Raw genomic sequence first — 23392 nt, 5'->3', positions numbered from 1 at the left:
TTTTTTTAAAATCCAAATGTGTTTCTGCTTCAAAAATACAGAAAAAACAAAACTGTTATAACTTTATCAGTCCACAGACCCTGTTTCCAAGATACATTAGGATTGTTACACCACCACTACAGAGGCTTCAAAATCTTCTTCAAGGCCTCTTTAGGAGAAATAAGTGATTTGCCATTCTGCTTATCCTGTGAACAATTTTCTTGGAAAGTTCCCTTATAGATCTTAGCAAGACCTCCACATACTTGTTAATTTCTATTTCTTAACTGGATTATTAAATGAGCAAGTGGCTACCCCAAAACCATTTTTCGTCTGTTCTCTATGGGCATCAATTATTTTCAGAATGCTAGGCAGCTGCTTAGAGGAACCCATGACTGCTGATTGATAGGACAAGGTCCAAGCACTATGTATAACTTTGAAATTTGCATCCTATGTCCTTTTAGCTTTTGAACAAGGTAAAAGGACACTCTGTTAAGTTATGAAAGCTTGAACTCTGCCCGAACTTTAGCATAGCACTCCTTCACTCTTTCCTTTGAAATTATACAAAATAAAAATAATAATGTAGAAAGTAATATTTAATATTTAACATCATGCCTTTTGGACATCAGTTTAACAGTGACATAAATTCTGGGTTCCCAAAACCTTTATGCTGCTGTGTTTGTATGTATGTGAATGAGCTTGTTAGGCTCAAATGCCCTGATGTGAAGGAGAAGATGAGTTAATTGTTGTATTTGTGGTCTTCTTCAAACAACAGAATAACAGTAATTAGATTTTACTGCCTGCGGATAGAGTACAGATGGAGAGATAATCTTTCTCAAGTTCAGTTTACCCACTTGAGCCATTTACTGTGATGAAGACAAATGGGACATTGAGAAATCTGTTGTATGCACATTTCTGACTCTAAAGGATTTGTGTCAAGAATAGCAGTGTTAAAACAGGAGAACTCACTTTCTGAGTATTTGACATGCAGAAATGAATCAAAGGCCTTCACAGTGACAATTTAGAGGGAAAAAAATACAAGTAACCATAGAAAATTAGCCAGTGAGTCGCAGGCATTTGGTCCAACCTGGTCCTAAGGGCTGATGCTAATTCAGTTTACTTCAGCATGGCCACACTGTATCATGTATAAAATGTCTTTAAATGGGTATTATCAGGCACATGTCAGCTGACTGACCAAATAAATGCTTCTCAAGCAATTTTCTGACCATTGGCAAAGCTATGGAGGAATATATTTCAGGCCTCTACATCAGTTGATGTTATGCCCCACTTAAAAATGAAGTGTTGACTGGAGTGAGGGGTAACACAAAGTGAAAGAGAACACATGAACTACTGGAGAATAGATGTCATTTAAACGTGATTTATTGCCCAAAACTACTACAGTAAAAATGAACACAGGGAAGCTCTTTTCTTCAGGGTCTCCAAGGCCAAAACAACAAACAAAACACCCCCTTTAGCTAAAAATCAAACCAAGTACTCACTAACCAAAACAAAATACAATGGCTGAGCTCCCTGTCTAACCAAAAACAGGAGAAAACAGTTGAAACAAAAATGGCAGAGAACCCCTACCTGCTTCCACAATGATGAACTAATTAACACAATAAGGGCACACCTTTGCTTACAATAAAAGAAAGAAAACCAAAGTTCACAGAGTTTAAGTTCTCACACCCATACACACTAAGGCCCGCTGCCCAAAACACTACAGCTCATAGCTCTGGCAAAAATGGGGAAAGCGGCAGGGCTGTGGCAGTTTAGGATGGCAGACTATATGCCGTGGCTGACGAGCTGGAACACACCTCAGCTGTGGCTCATGAGGCAGACCTGCAACACAAGAAAAGGACCGTAACGGTTGACATTTAACATGCAAACATTCTCACTATAATACACCAAATCGCTGTCTGTGTGTCTGCAAACACCTCTTGCAAGATGATCATTCACCAAGAAATCATTGTATTTGCAGCAAAATGTTAATTCTTAACTCATTTACTCGAAATAAACTGTTAATATAACAAATTAATTCGTCGCCTATTGAGCAGAGTCATGCTAACACTTGTTAAGAACAGGTAGTTTCTTGCTTGCTTAACAAATACATAGCTTTTGGTTTTGTGCTGTTACACCACTGCTCAATTATTATTATTTTATGAGATTGCTTTTTTTTTTTAACTCATCGCTGTAAACTGTCCTTATTTTAAGTCAGGCAGGAGGTTGTAAAAACAATCTTTTATAAGATTTTCTATTTGCATTTTAAAGTCATGTAAAGTTAAAATGGACTTTTAGACAGTACTGGAAGTACTGCACATCTAAACAAGTATTGTCTAGGAGAAGTCTCCGCTCTAAAGTGTTACTGAGTGACGGACTGGCAGCTCTTTTTCTTACAACTTAGAAAGAATGTGTCGAGATTACCGGATCACTACAAGTAAAATAAATATAGCCACGCTATTGCATGTAATAATCATTGCTACAAATGACAATACATCATTTTGAAACATTTTTCTGATGTTGGTAAGGCTTTTAGATTTATTGTAACCACATGTGTTTGTACGCTTAAATGGAGCGCAATATAGACAGAGCTGCAAAAAAACAACTGACAGACAGAAGTTACTGTTCTCAAATTTGTGTGAAGTCTGAAAATTATTCAGTGTCTGTGTGTGTATGCACACACTTACCGGTATACACAGATAATGACTGATAGCTTTACAGTCTGTCACCGGTCTTAAAGGAAAGTTTCTGTTTTTCAAGGAGTTGTCATTTGAAAAGTTTCTTAGCCTTTGCTCTCTGTCAGAGATAATGAGTCATTTACATTCCAATCATTTCTTGATGTGAAACATCGGCAGCAGGTGGTGGAGGTTATGAATAAAAGCAGTACCTTCAGTATAAGCGTCTTATTTACATCAGTGCAAATGCATCTGCGTTGTCGCTTTTTAAGAGCTAAGGGTGAGGAGAGTTAGACTCAGAATGTGAGAATAATCATTCTTCTCCTTTTATCTCGCTAATTGCGTCCAATTTAGCATACGTTTAAATGTGATTTACAGTATGTAGGTGTGATGTACATTGTTAAGTCCTTCACGTATTTTTAGAGACCACGGTGCTGCTGATGTGTTAAAAGTTGTGCCATATGTAAAAGTCGGTTTTAGCACCTATTTCAAGTTGACACTGTTGCACATCTGTTGTATTTCTTGTCACAGTTCACTCAGTATGTGCATGTATGATGTGTGAAAAGCAGTGCGTCTTTCCCCAGGAGTGTGATTTTTTTTTTTCCTTTTTTTTTTTTTATACCACAGCCAAACATCTTTTCAGCATTATTTAGTTAATAATGAAACACCTAGGAATGCAAAGTAATATTCAAACGCTAAATACCACTTTATTTAGACTAATGTCTTCTTTTCTAAGTTCACATTAAATGAGAAGTAAACTTTGGGGGGGTTCCGTGTTCCAAACACAACACAGAGTTATATCAAGCGTATGAAAAGTACTGGGTTGGGGGAATGGACACAGTTCTTGAAAAGAAAGCTTTAGAGACATAAAAATGCACGAGTGTTGCCCGTCTCTGTGGTGCAGGCTTTAGTTAGTTTTAAACAAGGTGAAAGTAAAACTTTGGCTGATCCTTTGAAGTTTTCCCTTGTGTGAACACGGCAGCCCTAAACAGAAAAGGGCTCTTAAAAAAATAGGTTGCGTGTTAAATTTGAATAGAATAGAAGCAGAGAGAGAGAGAGCATACATTTGCAAATGGTTTGCATCTAATTTAGTGCAACTTGAATAATATTTTAAGAATGGCAAATAATCCCATCATTTGAGTGTTACTTAAAGCTAAAAAGATAAGTGCTCTTTCGCTGCCTTTCCCTTTTAAAGGGTCAAATAGCTTTAACCATAATGCTTTGCTGGCACTGTGGAACGCGCCGCTTGTAATGTTTTCATTGGGAGAAAGTGGTTTCTTTCTAAAAAATTTGGACCTTATTCAAACTTTGTACATTTCTGCAATGATTGAAGTAAATCCATTTATCAAAAAACCTTGGGAATGCTGATGTTGGCGTTCAAAGTACTTTCTTAAAAATAACACATTGTTAATGTTATATAAGTCCCTTTTTGTATAAATGTGTTTTTTGAAAAAAAAAAAAAAACACTTGACACGTTTTGAAAGGAAACTTTTCGGGGATAAAAAGAGCGAGTGTGAATTACATTTATTAGAAGTGACAGTGGAAAGATGTCGCGTGTGAGCTGGTTCCTAATGATAGCGTATCTAAATATACAAGCTCCTTAATTATTTTATTTTTCGCACTCATAATGGCACATTTCTTAATTATGGTAATGAGGCGTATGGAAAAAAATTAAAGTTATGGTATATGGTAAAATAAAAATTGACTCAAGAAATCCTTAAGTGACTGTATCCAGGTTACTGATCCATAAGAGACTTGATCAACACTACATGTGTGTTCGTAAAGGTTTGAAGAGAATCTTGTTGCACCTTTAGAGGAAATTGTAGAAATATGCACCATTTATTTCAAACAAACTGGATAAATATGCATCTTTCTTTCTATAGCTCTCTTGAGGGCATGTGCTGATGGAGCTGCTAATCACCTTCATAACATCACAGCTGGGGATCGCGACAGGTGAGGCGACCTCGTGTCACATTTGCATTAGTTAATATGTGCTTTCTCTAAAGTGCCTTTGTTTTTGTGCTTACTTGTATGATTTGGAGAATTTTAATTACACAAAGGAATTGTTTAGATATTTTTCTCCAAGTGCTATGTTTTGGGTTCAGCAGCTGTACGTCTGGTTTCTGTGACTTCTGTGCATGACTCTACCCCTGCTCTCCAGCTCAGATGTATCCTGTATGTGTGCCACGTGTGTTTCTGACAGAGTATTTTAGGAGTGCATTCTGTTGCGGCATTTGTGTGCGCGTGTGCGTGTGAGGCTAATGGAGGACTGCTGTCAGGTCAGAGATGGATCTGGGGATCACTGGGTCCCTGAAGTGTTCAGGCTTTCACATTAACACCCAGCATGTAAGCACGAGCCTGTGTTTTGTAAGGGTGTGAATGGGATGTTGTGTGTGTTTGTCTGTCAACGTGCATGTTCTTTCTCTTCTTTCAATGTAACAAACTTTCAAGTTGTAGACATCTCTTTAATGTCTTTGAGGCCCATTAACTTCCTCACAAGAAAAACTTATATTAGTCCTTAAAAAGAGAAAATACATCAATCTTTTTTTTTTTATTTTCAAGCTAAAATATTATTGCCTGAAAGTATGTAGTTATGCTGGCATGTTGTTTATTTATCTTTATTTACTTTTGTTCGATCAAATATGAGTTAAAGCATGAGCTCATGAATTGTACACTTTTCAGCCACCTTATTAGTTGCACGTTATTAGTACCAGTTTGGATTATTTTTTGCTTTCAGAGCTGAATGTTTCATCAGAAATTGAGACTCATGAGACCAGGAGATGTTTTTTCAATGTTCTGTTTATCTTTTTTGGTGAACCCATACAAGTTTTAGCCTCCGTTTCCTGTTCTTAGCTGACAGGAAGCATACCAGGTGAGGTCTTCTGCTGCTGTAGCCCATCTCCTTCATTGTTAGCTGTGTTGTGCATTCATAGAGGGTCTTCTGCATATCTTGTGACAAGTGGTCCCTACTTTAAGTTGATATCTAGGTAACATATTTATATTATTATTTTTTTCTTTTTCAGACCATTCCAGAGATATGTGCAGTGAAATATGTGTTAATCAGCACTTTCTAAAATACATGTTCAGAATCACTTGACCATATCGACATGTGTTTGGTTGTTTGCGTATTTGCGTTAATGAGTAACTGAACAGGTGTACCTAATGAAGTGGCTGTGTGTAGTGTTGTAAATTTTAGCAATTTTTTCAAAAATAACAGCTTACCTGTATTATCTGTAACTCTGCAAAACAGACTAAGAACAAGAAAAATATGAGTGAAATAAAAGAAGAGTAAAAGTATAATTGGATTGATTAAAAATGTTAATTTATGGCCAGTGCACTGTTGCATGATCAGGACAAATGTAAGCAGAAAACCAATAAAATGTTATTTTCCAGCCACAGTAATAGCTAAAAAATTATAGTTACAAATGACTGCTGCAAATATGAAACAACAAAACTGCCATTTCAGTTCAGTGTTATAACAAAGTGTTTTGAGTAAGACAGTTTCATCTGATCAATACTATAAACATGGTGAGTTAAGACCTGCATGCTGCAGGTTGACTGCAGTGCATTTTACCATATATTATGACAATGCTCAAACAGCAACTATCATTTCTAATAAGCTAGTAAGACTGTCTTTTGTGTGTTGTTTGCTCTGCTTTAGAAATAAAGCAAGCTATATATATAGATCTATGTTGTGTGTCTGTCACATACGCCATGTGAGTCTTGATGGCAGAAGCATTGCACTTAGTTCTGTGTAGTTGTGTGACACAGCAGATTCATCATCTGACCCCTCAGCTCGAGCTCTGTCAGCAGGCTGTACAGTGGAGCTGTCAGCTATGCCCGCCTTTTAGCCTGAGTGCTCCAAACACTAACAGCATCTGTCCTCAAAAGTTATGCATTACATACACTGCTGGGAGAGTGTGGGAGAGGAGGGAAGAAAGGGAGGGGATGCTTATGGGTGTGGAAGTGTAAATCAATCACCAGCAAGTTAAGATGTATTTAACCCAACATTACCATAACTAATGGACTACAGAGAGGGATAGAAAAGGAGGAAGGGATAGAGAAATGCAGGTAATCAATCAAAGCCAAATTTTATGAGAGCATAACGGTGCTGGAACACAGAGAAGAGCAGCAACTTTCCCATGAATCAAATATAATTCAGCAGTGTGAGGTATGAGGGAGATAAATAGGAAGAGAAAAGCAGAAGAAATGTATTGGAAACAAAGAGAAGTTGAAGATAAAGATGTAGTACATACAGTGGGCATGCTCGTCTATAGTAATGTGGGAGTGCACGTTGAGCTTTCCCCAAATTATGTGTAAACACATTATAGAATTTCTTTTCTTTTTTAATATTCACTTACATACAGAGCAAATTGCACTCAAAAATAAAAAAGCTGTTAGTTCAGTGTTATAAACTCTCACTTGGAGATCAGCAGACTCATAAAACGATTAATCCCTTCAAATTCCTGCAAGTAATTGCACTGCTTCACTATGGGGGCACATTCATACTCGTGCCCCCATAGTGAAGAACGATAGGACTAGGACTGCACAGTCGAATTTGAATCTTGATCATAATTTTGTTTTCCTACAATTAAATGAACATTATTAAGTAATATAAAAAAAAAATGCCTGCTGAGCCAATTAAAATGCAAAGCAAAAGCAACCCTAAAACTATGCCTGATGATGTGTCTGCATGTGCCAGTCAAAACTGTGCACTGTAACTATGCTGCTTGATGTTTCCTGGATGAGTAACACTACATCATAAGGCAAATCCATCCATTCATCAATCCATCCTCTTCCACTTATGCATTTCACAGTCGGGCATACAACAATCATCGATTCCAAAGTCTGTAACAGCAGAAGGTAAAGAGCTTTTTTCTCAAAGCAAATACTTCCGATCAACCAAAGATATGTTATCCCCTCACGCAATGATTTACTCTAACTGGCAATACCTCCACAGTACAATATGCAAAACATCACATGGAAGGGAAAAACGGATCTCACAGATGTTGAATACTTTTCTCTGGATTTTTTTCTTCACATCCATTATGCAGGTACGAAGTGAAACACTTTCTATTTTGCTTCTAAGAGAGGGACTTAATAAACGTGAATTTAGAACAAGGTTAATGGGAAAGCTGAGCGATTTTTCTTTTTCTTTATTTTTTAGAGATGCATTGAATTTAGGTGAATTTGGAGGACCAATTTTATTTTGCTGTAGTAAGAATGTGGAACAACATGGATGTGAAAGCAGCAGTCAAATGACAGTCCATTAAAAACAGTTTTGTCACTAAAATCAAGGTAAGGTTGTGAGAAACAAGTGATCTCAATATTGATTAAAATAATTGTGAGTATCCTTTTGGCCATAATTAGTGTCTGGTGGTGGGATGTGGGGGGTAAATCTTTGAGTTGTAGAATGGGGTTTTCATGGATTTTCTTGTCCTTCAGTTTGACCATATTTTCTGCTTTGTTTGCCAGTGAAGACAAGAGACATTCAAAATTGAAATTTTCCAGCAATGCGATTTTATTAATGCCTTCTTCAAAATGTGGACGATGTCAAACCATAAAAAGTGAAGTGAGACTTTGCAGGGTTTTTTCCACATATGTGGCTGTGACTATGATTTCCATCAAAGAATAATGAGAATAATGTTTCTGGTCAACCTTCACATTCTTCTGTACTGCCACAAGAGCAGAGTGGGTGGACGGCCTCCTACAGTTAAAAGAAAGGCGCCACGTAATCTTCTGTCAAAACAGGCTTAATGGTAGACATTAGGGATGTAGAGAGGAGGGGGTGCTTCAGGCTAAGGCTCTCTGCCTCTCATGATGAGTCAAACGACAATGATTCTACTCGGTGAGAGAAGGCAAACGGTGCATATTTTTGATTTCTCCATGAAGCATGCATCTATATATATATAAATTTTTTTCAATCTTATTTTAAAGTGTTCACTCCAAGCTTATGTAAGACATAGAAACATTCTAATATCATGCATTATTGAGTTTCTATTAGCCGGTTTCCAGCTGAAGTTTATATATTTCTCTAACTCTGTTTTCAAACCTGAATACATTTCTTTCTGATGTGCACGCCCTGAATCATACTATTTAACCAACTGCTAATTTCTTAGAAATTTGGGTCAGCTGTTTGTTCTTTTCTTGGTATTGCATCTCCAATTCTCCTTTTACATATTTAAGTGCAGCATGCTTAGATCTCCTAAATATTCCCGACAGTGTTGTTTATGCATATGTGCTTTTTGCTCTGTCCATGTTATGTTTTTAAGTTGTCCTCTATCTTGTTCCACCTTAGGTTGGGATTATACTCTCCAAGTCTCTTAGTCTGTTGGGGCCACTCCTGAGAATGTAAATAATCTTGTTTATTGTAACAACAAGTTGTGGATTACAGCTATGCGCTCAGCCCTGCTCTGCTTAAATCAAAAGAACCTTTTGTATTAGTACCTAGTTGGATCAACTCACCATGGATCACCACGACTTAACAGGGTTTACTACCTAATGTACATTGTTGTTGTCCCGTGATGTAATTAGTATGTAAAACAAACCCTACAACAAAGGTAGATGTCAAGGCAACGCGATACCTGCTGCTATGTCTCTGGTTGAAAAATGGCAATTCTGAATTTCATAAAGGAGAAGCTCTCATGACTCATCGAGTAACCCTACTGACCAGCCAATTGGTGGCGTGCAGTCTGACAACGTCATATTTTAGTACCTGCTTGGATCACTTGGAACACTGGGCAAGTAGGTACTGAAAAAGTACCTGGTACCAGGTTCTATTACCTAAGGGAAAACCCTGAAAACTATGGCTACTTAAATATATGCATACTATGTATAAGAAATATATATTCATATATATAACAAAACACTGCACTTACTTATAAGGCAGTGCTGTTTAGACAGCTGTAATGAGTTATAATCCCAATTCCCAAAAAGCTAGGACAGTGTGTATAATGTGAATAAAAACAGAATGCAATGATTTGCAAATCTCATACACCTGTATTTTATTCACAGTACAGTGGAAAAAACTCAATGTAAAGCAAAGGCGGAAAAACAGGAAAAAAGGTCATTTTCTACTATGAAGCCATGCTATTGTAATAGATGCAGGTATCTACTGTATGTATGTGGTCATGTGTTTGGTTGTTTGCGTATTTGCGTATTCTGAAAGTTTTTTCAGGCAAGAATTTGCCTCAAAAAACACGTCATCTAGTATATGTTGCTATATGCACCTTTCAGCATTGATGGTGCCAATTTCATAGGCAGTAATGCACCCAGATACCATCAGAGATGCATGCTTTTTTAACTGAGGACTGATATTGTGAAAAACCTGGTCCCTCTCCTCTTTCATCTGGTGGATGCAGTTTTCCAAAAGAAAAAAATCCAATTTTTATTAATCTGATCACAGAACAGTTTCTGCTTTGCCTCAGTCCATTTTACATGAGCTTTCTCCAAGTGAAGCTAGAACTTTAGGCTACACTTGTAGGTGTCATGGCAAACAGTGATTCACAGACAATGACTTCTGAGCCCATGCAGTTATTTCCAGGACATAACTATGCCTGTTTTTTATATTATTATCCTATTGATTATTGGTCTTGTCCACTGCACAGAGATTTCTCCAGATTCTTTTAATTCTGTACTGTAGATGAAATATTCACTTCACAGTTTTACAGTGACCAACAATTTTTATTTTTTCCTGCGATTTTTCTTTCTAAGCTCTGCCTCTCTACTGGGTATAAAAAGAGCATTTTAATGTTACTCACCTGTTGCCAATTAATCTAATTAGATGCTAAATGTTCAAAGTGTCCCTCCAGCCGTTTCTTTTTAGTACCACTTACTTTTCCAGCCTTCCACAGATGTGCTGCAGCCATCAAATTCAAAATGAGATAATATTTTTCCCTCCAGTTTGGAATTGGGATTGTGCAATTAAAATATCGATCACAATAATTATAATATTTGAGGCTTTAGTTATATCATCCTGCATTATGATATTGTGTACTATAATATTGTTAATGATATTGTTAATTGTCTTTGGGCACTAACACTAACTATTAAGCATCTGACTTCGTATAAATAAACTTCATGGGTATTCATGGGTTTTTTGCCTTTCCATCAGGTCTGACACTGATGGTTGGATTTTCTTGCATAATAATAAATAAATAAATTGCCTCTTTCAAATAAATTGACTTTGTTTATAATGTCTGCATCAAATCTAACACTGTGAGACAGGATGATGCCAAGAGCTGGATGAACAGCTTGAGGAGTATGGCTAAATGTGGATGGAGGTAATTGAACACAAGCAGTTTATAACATTTGCAGCTAGTGGTGTATGTGATGTTAATAAAATATGAGAACATATGCTTGTGTTATTGTGTCTCTGTTTGACTAGTCTGTATGTAAAAGTGAATTTTATAGCGTAGTTATATCACTATATCAAGGTCTATTCATTTTGGTTTGTTGAAGATAATGCTGTCCGCCTCAGCAAATGAAGTTGTCAAAAGCAGAAGTACTTTTTTATAAGCCTGAGTGTTGGATAGATATCTTTGACAGCCTTTCATTTTATTTCTCTCATTTTCATATATTCTACATTCCACTGACGCCTCACGATTTTTATTCTTTATGTGTGCCTGACAGGAAAGTACCTGCATGTGTGATGTAGACAAAACCACATGTTGGTTGAATTCTAATACAGATGTGATCAGAAAGGATTTAAAAGACAAATATGTTGATATTATATAGTCCCTTTACTGTTTTTTTTAATGTAGGTTGTATTCATACATTTGGAAACTGTTTAGTTGAGTTTCAGGTATTCTTTGACCAAATCAGGGTCAAATGCCAGCAATTTATTTAGCAGGACTACGTATAACTCGTAACGCAAAACTGGCTCTGTCTTCACCTGCGATTCTGCTACACTCCTGATGGAGTTTGTCTATTACAGACTGATTGAAAATCCTCCCCAGTGTTTATTGCTCTGTGTTGGAAATTGACATGCTGAGTCGAGTTGATGAGCACAGGGAACTGGGCTTTGCCTTTTAATATGAGAGCTTTGCACTTCTGTTTCTACATAATGCGGTGTGCTACATTTTGTTAAGTTTATTGTATTAGAATTGTAGCAATTAAGGATAATTAAAATTACAACTGTCCTTTTTTATACTACAGCTAGTAGCCCTAAGAGTAATACAGAGAGTTAATAAACCTAGAAGATGTGGTTTGGGTATGACAGGTATGTGGTTATTAGAAGCCTGCAGATATTTAACTCATTAACTTTGGGATCAGACACAATTGAATCACATAAAGAAATCTAATTTTTCAGATGTACACATGTATGCTTTCAGCATCATGCCACGTCGAGACAGGAGGGTTTGCGGTGTGTCGATATAGACATGCGTAGACGCGTTAGACACACACGTATACCAACATGCAAGTAAGATCACACTCGCGTGCTTTGAGGTTTTGATAATTAGAATCTTTGCTGCAGTGGGATAATAAGAACTCTATTAACACTGATTGATTTTTTTAAGGCCTGTGCTTGCATAACTACCCATTATGAAACCAGATAGTTATCGACCGCATAAAGATGAATTATGCAACTGGTCTTTACTAACTAATAATTTATATCTTCACATTAACCCATCTTTGTTTATGCACTTAGGTATATACACAAAAAACTAGTTCATGATGATTTAAACTTTGTGACATGGTGCATTATCCTGCCGGAAGCAGCCAATCAAATATGTGGTCATAAAGGGATGAACGTAGTCAGCATCAGTACTATTGTAGGTAGTATAATGTATTTATAGGTAGGTTGTGGTATTTAAAAGATGCTCAGCTATATTCAGTTGATATTAGGAGGCCCAACTGTGCCAAGAAAATTTTCCACCACGCCATTATACCACCAGCACCCTGAGCCTTTGGTACAAGGCAGGATGGATCCATGCTTTATGTTGTTCACATCAAATTCTGACCCAGCAATCCAAATGTTGCAACAGAAACAGTCTCATCAGATCAGGCAACATTTTTATGATCTTCTATTTTCCAGTTTCCAATTTCGAGCTCATGCAAACTGTAAGGTGCCCCTCCTGCTAGCTTTTAGCTGACAGGCGTGGCACCTGGTGTGGTCTTCTGCTGCTATCACCCATCTACTTCAAGGTTTAACATGTGTTCAGAGATGCTCTTCTGTATACCTTGCCTTTCCTAGGTTGTTGCTTTTCTGTCGCCACAAGGCAGTGCATCTTAACAAATATAAGATATTATATCATATCATAGTAAAAATAGCCTTTTAGCAGTCTGGTTAAGGTAATTAAAACAATACAAAAAACCTGTTGTCATATTTAAAAGCACCGTGCCTATATCGTCCACTATCTGTCCCTCCTATCTTCTAAGCAAAGAGTCATTTTTGAGGTTCCATTTTAACACTTGACCAAAAAATGTCATGTGATTTGTTGTCAAATGTTTTTTGTCATGTGTCCACATTTGTATGCAAGTGTGTGTGTGTAAGAGAGTGTACTGTTCACATCAGCTATTGTGAGTCTAGTGCTATGCATGTCATACCGCTTTGGTTTTGGTTGTTTATGTATACGGCATGTAATGATGTCATCCAAAGCAATTCCTCCACCTCTTCATCATCTCTTCTACTCTGATTGGGAGATGCGATAGATGAGAGGAGTAATCAGTGCCACATCTCCTCAAGTGATGAAAAGGACCTGAAAAAGGGAGAAGAGTGTTTATCATGTTGTGATTCACGAGAGGGTGAAAGCTACAAGAAAATAAAATAACATATACAACATTTGGTTGTAATTAAGTGGTCATATGGAAGCAGTGAGACCCAATTTGGAGAAAACAAAGACAGAAAAAGAAAGGTGGAAAATATAACACATCTGTCCAAAAAGGTGTTTCTTCTGTCCTTAGATGTTGATTCTAAGGACAGTGTTTAGATTGAAGAGTCGCTTTAATTATGTGGAAAAGTTAGAACTGCAGTGCAAAAGTGTGAGATGATTTGAAGAGACCGTGAAGAGAAGAGCATTATGTGAGAACTTGTTCATGATAAAAAAAACAGGCAGACGATGCAGAGAGAGAGGGACGCACAAGCTGCCTGACAGACAAAGAGATACACACATACAAAGACACGCACACAAACACAGGCAAAGGTCACACAGCCAGTCCTGCCACTCGGTGCTCAGTCAAACTGGTGGTAAAATGCTCTATTTCCCATCCAAATTAAAGTGTCAGTTAACATTAATGTGGAAGTGAAGACTGTCAGGCGCACAACATGCAGGCACACAAACACGCAAACAGCATTTACCCTCATGTGCACAGACACAAATACAGAATTTAGAATCTTGGCTGGTCAATTACTCTCCGCCGATGGTGTCATGCACACAGGTCACAAAGGAATGTGCGTGTGGTTGTGTGTGCATGTGTGTGCATGCGTTTGTGTAAAGCTCTGATCAGACCCAGTGTCACAGCTCATTCCATCTGTCACATGAAGGTTATTTCTGAATGAAGATGCAATTGTGGCGTTCTGTATAATAAGAAGGAGGCGAAATAGCCTTTGGTTGTGTGTACCTGCATATTTGCTGCTATTTATGCATATTTTGTGTGTTTATCTCAAGATGAAAAATTTGTTCCTTGATCTTTTTTTTTGTCTTATTCAGTTGGAATTGTGCTTGCTTGTCTTTAAACCTGTGTGTGTGTGTGTGTGTGTGTGCGTGCGTGCGTGCGTGCGTGCGTGCGTGCGTGTGTGTGTGTGTGTGCGCGCACATGTATGTGGCAGAAGATTACAAACATTTCCTGTGTTTGTCTTCCTGTATCTTGTTGGTGTAAATGGGAATCCTGAGGAGGGAGGGAATAATCCTTATGTATCTCTTTCTTCAACCAACTGGAACATCGCTCTCGCCTCTTGCTAGAGGAGCACACGCACACAAACAAACACAAACACGCTACCCAACCAACCATGAAATCGTAATGTCAGACCTGTTAATGCCTCTAGATAGCAGCCACTGCATCCCTGCGTGGTTTTGCCCGATACACATAAACACACATAAACACACAAATGAATAAACAGAGAGCTATCTGTTACTCTCCGGCAGGAATCTTCTATTCAGCAGTGGCTGGTTGTTAATTCCTACACTCTGGGGATTGCAGGTTGCCTCAGAAAACAGTTCAATTCGTATGAATGAAATACATACAAAAGTTTACTTTGAGCACGCTCGTATTTCCCCAAAACTCCTGACCACTTTTATTTGCACTAATCATTTTAATTGCATGCATCAACATGCTATTTCTGCATCCTGTTAGTTCAGAGTTATTGTGCCTGTTTGTGCATTTGTGACATGTATCCACATTTATAAGCGGCTATATAGTAAGTGCTCTTCTTTAACCAAACCATAAACTTTCAAGAATAAAATTGGCAAAAGTAGCTCAGGTTTATTTTCATTCTTTTTACATTTGTTTCATGCATAATAAATGCAGAATAATAAGCTGTCAGCATTAATACAAGTTGGAAGTCGAGGTGATTATTCTTCAAGCTTAATTGAAAAATTTTAAAACGAAGCTTAACTTATGGTTCAATTCATTCATTCAGTGCTTTTTTTGTTGATACTTTCCTTTAAAGATAGAAACTCAACTAGACTTAAATGATTTACAAGGGAAGTTTAGTTGAAAGCAACTATCGTGCAATTTATTTGTGTGCTCTGTCAGATTCCTATCATTAGTCCACATACCTTTCTAAAACATAACTGATGTCAGTTCAGAGCAACATAGTCTTTACTTGATCCTATGCGTCAAAACATCCAATCACACTGTGACCTCTGTTTATTAAAACTGATGCACAGTTCTAATGGAGAATCTACTCATCCCGTGTGCTGGAATATTTCAAGATCTGAACACCATGTACATGATGCTCTGTTTGCTTGCGCGTGTGAGAAGGACACCAACTCAGTGATCTGTTTATTAGATGTGACTAATGAGTAATTTGCATCCAATCTGTTGTTGATGCGTTTGCATTTATGCACCTAACTATCACAGTATCAACATGAACTTTTGCTTCTGTATTCTGCTACGTTTGTTTGGGTGTACTTTCCCATCAATCTATGTATATCTTCTGTCAGCCGTGTGTGTGTGTGACAGGGCCAGGCTCGGTGCCACAGAGATTCACCCTGTCAGTTTCCATGTCTCTTCGTCTGTCCCGGCGGCGTCACTCTTCTCCCTCGCTGCACAGATCAAAGAGCTGACACATGCCCCAGTGTCCTTTCTCTTTTCCATCTCTAACTCTCACTTCTTGGCTCTGTCATTCTTGCAATCTTAACCCGCTGTCTTTTTCACTAACCCCCATCTTTCTGTCCTTATATCCAGCTTTCTCCCCGACTATATCAGTGGGGATTTTGATTCCATTACAGCAGAGGTCAAAGCTTTCTATGCAGACAAGGTAAGTGGAACAAAACTTGCACGCACTCTTATACCTACAGGTGTTCATACAGAAGAAGTAGGATTGTAGGGAGAGTCCATAACACATGTTGTAGCATCTGGATGTACAAAGAAAAAAAGGTAGTTGCTTAGAAATTACAGTGGATTAGTCCAAGAAACAAAGGGTAGCATAGTTCAACATCTGGAGCAGCTGGTTTGTCTAAAAAGCCTAGTAAGGTAATTTGTATATGGTAAATGTTAAATGCATTTTTCTTCTTACTGACCACTCAAATCACCACACCCAGCCATTAACACACAGGGAGACATTCAGCAGTTTATTCTGTATTTTAAGCATTGTATCTGTCACTTCTGAAAACAGGCTTGTAGAAGTGAAGATAGAAAGAAATTTATCACTCTGTGAAAAACACTAATGTTCTTAAGAGTAAGAAAAAGAGAAACAAAATCATTTTTCAAGAGTAATGCAAAATTACATAGGCTGTGAAGATCCTCAGCTTAACTACATGATAGTAATCGATTCAGAGAATCTTGAGATCATGCAGGAGACGAGGTCACTGAATGGCTGCGCTTTTGGGCCTGGCATTAGATGTGACAGACGTGATTCTGTAGTGAAAATATCCGATAGGGTTCAGGAACAGCTTCAAAGCCAATTTTCACTGAACACAGTTCGTGCCTGCATCAGATAAACTGAGGCAAAGTGGAAAACCATCCTGTCACCTGGCAAGTCAAAATTTAGAATTCTGCTTGTGCCCCCTGGGCTAAAGAGAGGATCAACCTGCTGGCTTAGTGCACAGCTGAAAGTCTACTCTCTGTGATGATATAGGTGTGCACGACACAGGTGACCTATATTTGAAGGAAAATGTAATCATTTCTATGAGCACTTGCCTCTTAGCATTTATAAATACAAATTTATCTTTGGGTTGAATCTCACACACTCGCATTTACTAAATATTTTCGGAGTCATACATCACATCCCACACAAATGTTTTCAAAATTAACCAGTAGGTGTTCCACACCTCTTGCCCAGTCTCAGTAGCGATAGTCTCCAGTCCCTTCACGACCCTGAATTTGATAACGCTTGGGTCACACAAGCTTGGAGAATGATTTCAGCAATGTCCTGTCTCATGGGAAAAATGTGTATTCCCTGAATGCTTGGAAAGTGACTCTTGGAGATTGTCGACTGTTTCTAGTTGAAATCAGTTGCAAATAGGGTGCTTGTATTTGTTTGGGTCGCTAGCACAATGCCACGGTTAGCCGTAGTCTGCATGGAAAATGCCAACTTGTCTGCAAATACATAAAAACTTAGCACTGAGTAATAGTGAAACTCGAAGAAATGCAACACAAACGTGAAATAGAGCCCGTTTGCCTTCAGAGTAAATATTAGATCTTTTGAAACATGTTGGTTTCAGCAGTAAGAAAAACAATCTAAACTACCAGTTTGCAGTCTTTACAGTTTCACAACCACCTAGCGAATAGTTGCCAAATGTTTGCAGACACATTGGCATTTTTCCAACAGGCTACAGCTGTGCAGCTGGGCAATCTGTTACAGACCTAAACAATCACAGGGAGGTTTTTAGTGCAGCACCGTACACCTCTTTGTTATTAATTCCACGTAGTGACAGCAAACAACTTACTCACCATCCAGTCAGGTAATATACATTTTCCCCTAGCAACCGGTGGTTACCAGGGTCACTGACTGGCCTTTGAGCCTGGATGTGTGGGGCTTATCAAGTGATTTCACTGCAACTACCAGCAACCACTCACAACCATTCAGGGGAACCTCTCAAGTAACCGGTGATTGCAAGGCAGCCAATCAGTCCTAACTGAGGCCTTAACAGTTAAGAGGATGGATTCTTAGATGGAGGAGCATCTTCTTCACTTTTTCAAATTAATCATTGCTAAAAATCAACACTATATTTTAAAAAGTCTTCATTAATCAGTGATCATCAAATATTATAATACTAATGATAAAAAAATCCATACAAAACTACTAGAAACTGGATAAATGCACAAAAATAACATTTGAAAAGGGTTAGCTACACATAAAGATTAAACTTTGGATGAGGATATTGGAGATGGACAAAGCAATCTGCATTTTTTGTAGGTGACTAAGTTTGCAGGTTTAACATAACACGGTCCAGGTACAAGAAAGTGCTTCTCCAGAGTCCCCCTTTGACATTCTTCGTTGTAGCCTTTACTCCCTGTGTACCTCACTGTGCAAGAAATTTGTACATGTAGGCATATTTGGATTCAACTATTCAAGGTCATAAAAATAAAATGCAAATGATTTCATGAAGGGGACTTTCCATTGTTTATAGCAAGCAAAATGTCAACCCACAAGCGCTGTTCAATAAATAATTAATACAGGGCAAGTCAGACATGCATACACACACCCACACCTTAGAGAAAACAAAATACAGTGCCTGTGCGATCTTTGTGCTGTGTCACTTTGATCAGATGCTACTGATGCACACTGTTTACAGTTTGAAATGCAGATTCGGTATCATCACACGTACACACAACACACACATGATTAGGCACCCATCACAGATTATTTGATGTCTTCAGCTGTTTCTCTCTCCTTTTTTCTCTTCTCACGATTTCCCCGGCTCTCTCTGTAGCTATCTGTAATATTAGACCCTTTTCACAAAAATCACACAGGTTGTCTGGAAAAAAAAAGAGAGAAATGCCTTTTTTTGAGGGGGGGTGAGAGAAAAACAGTCTGTTATGGTAATGCCTTTGAAGCAGAAATATGGGAAAATGCGAGCTGTTCCTTCAGAGATTTCTTGCAAACGGTGAATAATTCTGCATAAATGGGAAGGAGAAAACAGAAAAGCATCAGCAAGGGAGGGAGGGAGAGATGGGGGGTAGAGGGTTGGTGGAAGAGGAGGGGAGGAGAGGGAGGATGGATGGGATCAAACAGAGCACATCGAACAAGTTTGTGATATGACTGCGTGTGTGTGTGTGTGTGTGTGTGTGTGTGTGTGTCAGTGAAGTAGCAAAGTCACTGTGTTTTGGAGGAAAGTGACACTGGAGAGAGAGAAAGAGACAGAAGGAAAGTAAGCCGGAGCATGGTTGTTGTAGTTTAGGGCCACTGACTGGAACCTCTACATTATTCAGCAACACAAGCCGAAGACAGCCAGACAACAGTAAAACACTGATTTATACCTCTCTCCATCTCCCTATCGCTTTCAGTTTTTCTGTTATCCCCCTATCCCTTATCTTAGGTATTTGTTACACTATCTATGTTTATGTACATCTGTTGGATTGTGTTTTGTTGCCTGTTTGTTTTTTTGTGATTTTATTTTTAATATATTGATATTTGTGCATGTGTGTAGGGGTGCAAGCTGATAGAAACAGCTGACCAGGATCTTACGGACTACACCAAATGTCTTGCAATCATGGTGGAGGAGATTCAGAAGCGACAGCTACAGGTAAATGCCACACAGCTCATATATGTTTCTGACTTACTTCTGATATTTATGGTTTATATTTTAAAGGAATTCTTTGACATTTTGGAAAACACTTTCTTCTGAATTTATCAAAATGACTGTTAAACTCCAGTCCTATAAGACAGCATAAAGTCCTGGATGCAGGTGGCAAAAGCTTATCCAAATACCCCTAATGCCAAGGTCAAAGTCCGTGTTGGGCAGATGTATTGGGCAGTATTACGGACATAAAATCCTAATCTGTTGTTTGCAGTGATCAGATTAGCAAACTATAGTATTATTTGGTGATTATTTGGCGATAATTGGGCTTGATAGGTACCCCTGTGCTAAAAATATTCATATGAGCATAATGCATATGCTTTAGTCCATATTGCTTCATTAAAGTCACATTTCATCTACATATCACTTTCAGAAACAATTGTTTTTTTTATTTCACTTTATAACAGTTTTTATGACAGTAACTGGCTGCAGATGTAGCACCGGGTAAAAGAAATAAGCAAGGCTCACGTTTCCCTCAGTTTTGTGCCCTTAAGTAAGGCATTCAGTCTTCAGGTACTTAAGATCAGGTGCTCAGAGGTCAGTAGTGTTTTACTGTCAGTTTTCTTGTGGCAAATCCCTGTAGTGAATGCGTGTGGGTGTATGGATATGAAACAATCTCTTTTCCTGAAAAGACCATCCATGCTCACTCAACGTCCCCTGAAGAAATAGCTGCTGAAAAATATCATTGGAATAGCATTACACCTACACAGAAAATGCAAAGTGAGATTTGGCTGTCTTAAAATATGAAATACTTCACTTTTGTTGTGATCTTTTTCAAAGTGTAAAAAGATTTCCCAACAAGCTGATATGCACTACTCTGAAATGAGCTAAACAGGCTGCTCAGCGCCTCATGCCCAGTTTGCTGCTGCAGAGCCAGACACGCAGACAATAACACGATCCAGAGATTCATTCAGTTTCCAGCCTGACTCCCAAAATGCCAACAGAATGTCCATAATGTTAGTAATTTAGTAAACAGCACAGTTTTTAATTTAAAAATGCTAATAGTGATGATTGTTAAGACGAGCACTGTCCTAGAACATTATCTTTTGACGCTGCCTTCCTCTTGACCTTTCTCTGTTTTTTTTTGTCCTTTTAGTAGAATTTTTAACAGCATAATAAGTGTTGCTCCAATCACACACTAGCGCCCCAATCACTTCACATTGCTAAGCTACAGAAACCCATTCATCTCATATTCACATGTTGCCACATTTTTACTCTGTTGCTCACTGCCAGGCTTTAAGAGGAGCTATACTTTTGTCCTTCCTTTCCGTGGGCTCTTTTTTTTCTCCCCCAGCTAATATGTAATCTGCCTTTGAACCGGCACACACTGTTTGTCTGTCTGTTTGCCTGCAAGAGATAGGAGCCTGGCAATCAGTTTTTGGCTCCCTGTAAGAGTTGCTGGTGATGACTTTTTCTGTTTGTTTCCCAAGGCTTTTCCATCTTTCTTTACCCACTATAACTCTTACTTGACCTTTTGTTCTTTTCAGCACTTAGAATAGGCATGGGTTATATAAAATACTTTTTTATGATAGTTTTATACGTATTCTTTTGTTTTCAGATTCACTGATTTTCATTTAATGAATTATATATGTAGATGAAGTAATAACATATGCAGATCACTGGGCATTGTGATGTTTGGGCTTTGAAGAGTCGCCCTATCAGCCCCCGTATGTTTTTCCTCCATACAGCTTAGCACTCAATTGATCTCATATTGTGTTGGTTGAAATCCTCCCTAAAAATTTTTTACCATGGGATTATGCTGGGTAGATTAGTGTTTGTTTACATACATATATATATATATTTATATATGTGTAGTTATGTTTGTGTGTTAGTGCTTTGAAAAGTGTGTATCTCTGTGAATGTGTTTGTGGGCAGCTAGTTCTTCTGTGTGTGAATTCAATTGCTGTTTACATGTGTTCTCCTCTCTAAGAAGCGCACATGTGTATGTGTGTCCCCAAGTCTGATAGGTCTGCTGGTCTGTTTATCCTCTCACAGCTCTGTTTAGTTAGCTCGTTTCTTCTCAATCCCCCATTTCTACTTTCTTTAGTCTTTCTTTGGTTGTTATCCTTAATAAATGGAAGTGGGGTTTTTTTGTGTTTGTTTCTTTTTTTGCTTACTCCTCGTCTCCTAGCCAACCAGTAAAGAGAAGTGACCAAATGTATAAAATCAGCTTGTGAAGTTTTCTTCATTGAGCCATGAGAGTTTCCTTGCTCCGCTTACTGGTTTGTTTTTAGTAAACAAACATGAAATATGAACAAATAAAAATTCATACAGTTGTGTAGTCTTTGATATGCGTAGCTGCCACAACAGAAGTGATGATGGAAAGCGAAGATTGAGCAAGCCGGTGTGTCATTGGACGTTGAAACACAATACAGTGTTTTGTTTCTTTCATCCTCTTCTCATTGTTCTGCATTCTTTTTTCAGTATTTGTTATTTTTTTAAGATTCCGTGTCCTGTATTTTTGTCACAGTGTCAAGAATTTAGAACTAACCCTGATTTTGTCAGAGCACTCTTGTACATAACAATTATAAAGGCATGTGTTCTTACTAAGCTATAATACGGGTATGGAGGACATCACAGATGAATTTGGGGCTTTACTGTTGCAGGTAAGAGGTCACACTTAAATAAGAAAATACATAAGTGTTCTGTGGATTTATTATTGAATAATAATTTGCACTAAAAGTGACAGGTGGTAATGACAGATTGTCTCACATCTCCAAATCCCCTTACTTTGTCCTGCAGACCTCCACTGTTGTTCAAAAACACACGTGCTCTTTGGCCACCTTGTCAGATACACCTAATTACACATTGCAGAAACTCTATGCATTTAGGTAAAGACTGAAGTTGCTGAAGTTGAAACCGAGCATCAGAATGGGGAGGAAACAGGCTGGTCTGTGTATTTCATAGAAACTGCTGATCTACTGGGATTTTGCAGAGAATAGGGTGAAAGAGAGAAAATATCCAGTGAGCAGCAGTTCTCTGAGTGAAAATGCCTTATTGATGCCAGAGGTCAGAGGAGAATATCCAGACTGCTAGAAGTTGATATTAAGGCAACAGTAACTCAAATAACCACTTTCTAAAAGATATGCAGAAGCACATCTACGAATGCAAAACACATCTAACTTTGAAGGAAATCAGCTACAACAGCAGGTACCATTCTAAAACCCTGAATTAAGGCAGTTCTACAGGCAAAAGCGGGCCTAACCCGGTACTACCATGGTATACCTTGGTCATTGAGTGTAGATGATCCACTCTGACACACAGGTTGACATGGGCATAGTGCTATAAAACATTAAATGTGTAGGCTATTGGTATGTAGATAAAAACAGCCCTTTTTTGACTCTGGTTTGAGTAACGGTTGCTAAAAGCTAACTTGCTCAGCAGTTTCATTCTTGCGATATGTTAACACAAAGAAAAATCACAGAGTAACAATATCTGTATCATGTTAAGAGTGGAGTTTGTTTACCAAGTGTTGTTAACAGTTAGGTGATGTCTCTGCATGTGGGGGCGTCTGCCAGATGTTGAAATAACCTCAATCTCAGCACTTTGTTTTGTTTTAACTGCAACTCCTGAGGGAGAAAGTCAGTTATGACATATTTGGTTTGGCAATTTGTGCTCCTGTTATGAACTAAAGCACAAGTTATGGCTTAGTTCCTTTAAGTGATGAAGAACATTGAATACACTGAAGTAATAGTGCACTGTTGTCAAGTAAACAAGGTAATAAAAAAGGCCTTTTTGGCTGACAAAGGCACACTGCAGTAGTTTTCTGCAGTGTAATTACAAATGGGCAAAGCATGCACGCACATAGGGCTGTGCGATATGACCAAAATCTCATAT

The 23392-nt window shown here is 38.2% G+C and overlaps 1 protein-coding gene across 2 annotated transcripts in view; it reads left to right on the top strand.

Annotated features, from left to right (window-relative positions):
- Nucleotides 1–23392, top strand: part of tpk1 (thiamin pyrophosphokinase 1) — an 81033-nt gene that overhangs the window by 19617 nt on the left and 38024 nt on the right. For both annotated transcript variants that reach the window (XM_005722491.1, XM_005722492.1), the window contains exons 4-6: nt 4532–4601; nt 15999–16071; nt 19406–19501. In XM_005722491.1, the coding sequence (XP_005722548.1) occupies nt 4532–4601; nt 15999–16071; nt 19406–19501 (239 nt within the window). The remainder of the gene's footprint in view (nt 1–4531; nt 4602–15998; nt 16072–19405; nt 19502–23392) is intronic.

The sequence above is a fragment of the Pundamilia nyererei genome, unplaced genomic scaffold (genome assembly GCF_000239375.1).
Source record: "Pundamilia nyererei isolate P.nyererei 1_Seehausen unplaced genomic scaffold, PunNye1.0 scaffold00007, whole genome shotgun sequence".
Lineage (NCBI taxonomy): Eukaryota > Metazoa > Chordata > Actinopteri > Cichliformes > Cichlidae > Pundamilia > Pundamilia nyererei.
This window is presented reverse-complemented; position numbering and strand designations above follow the sequence as displayed.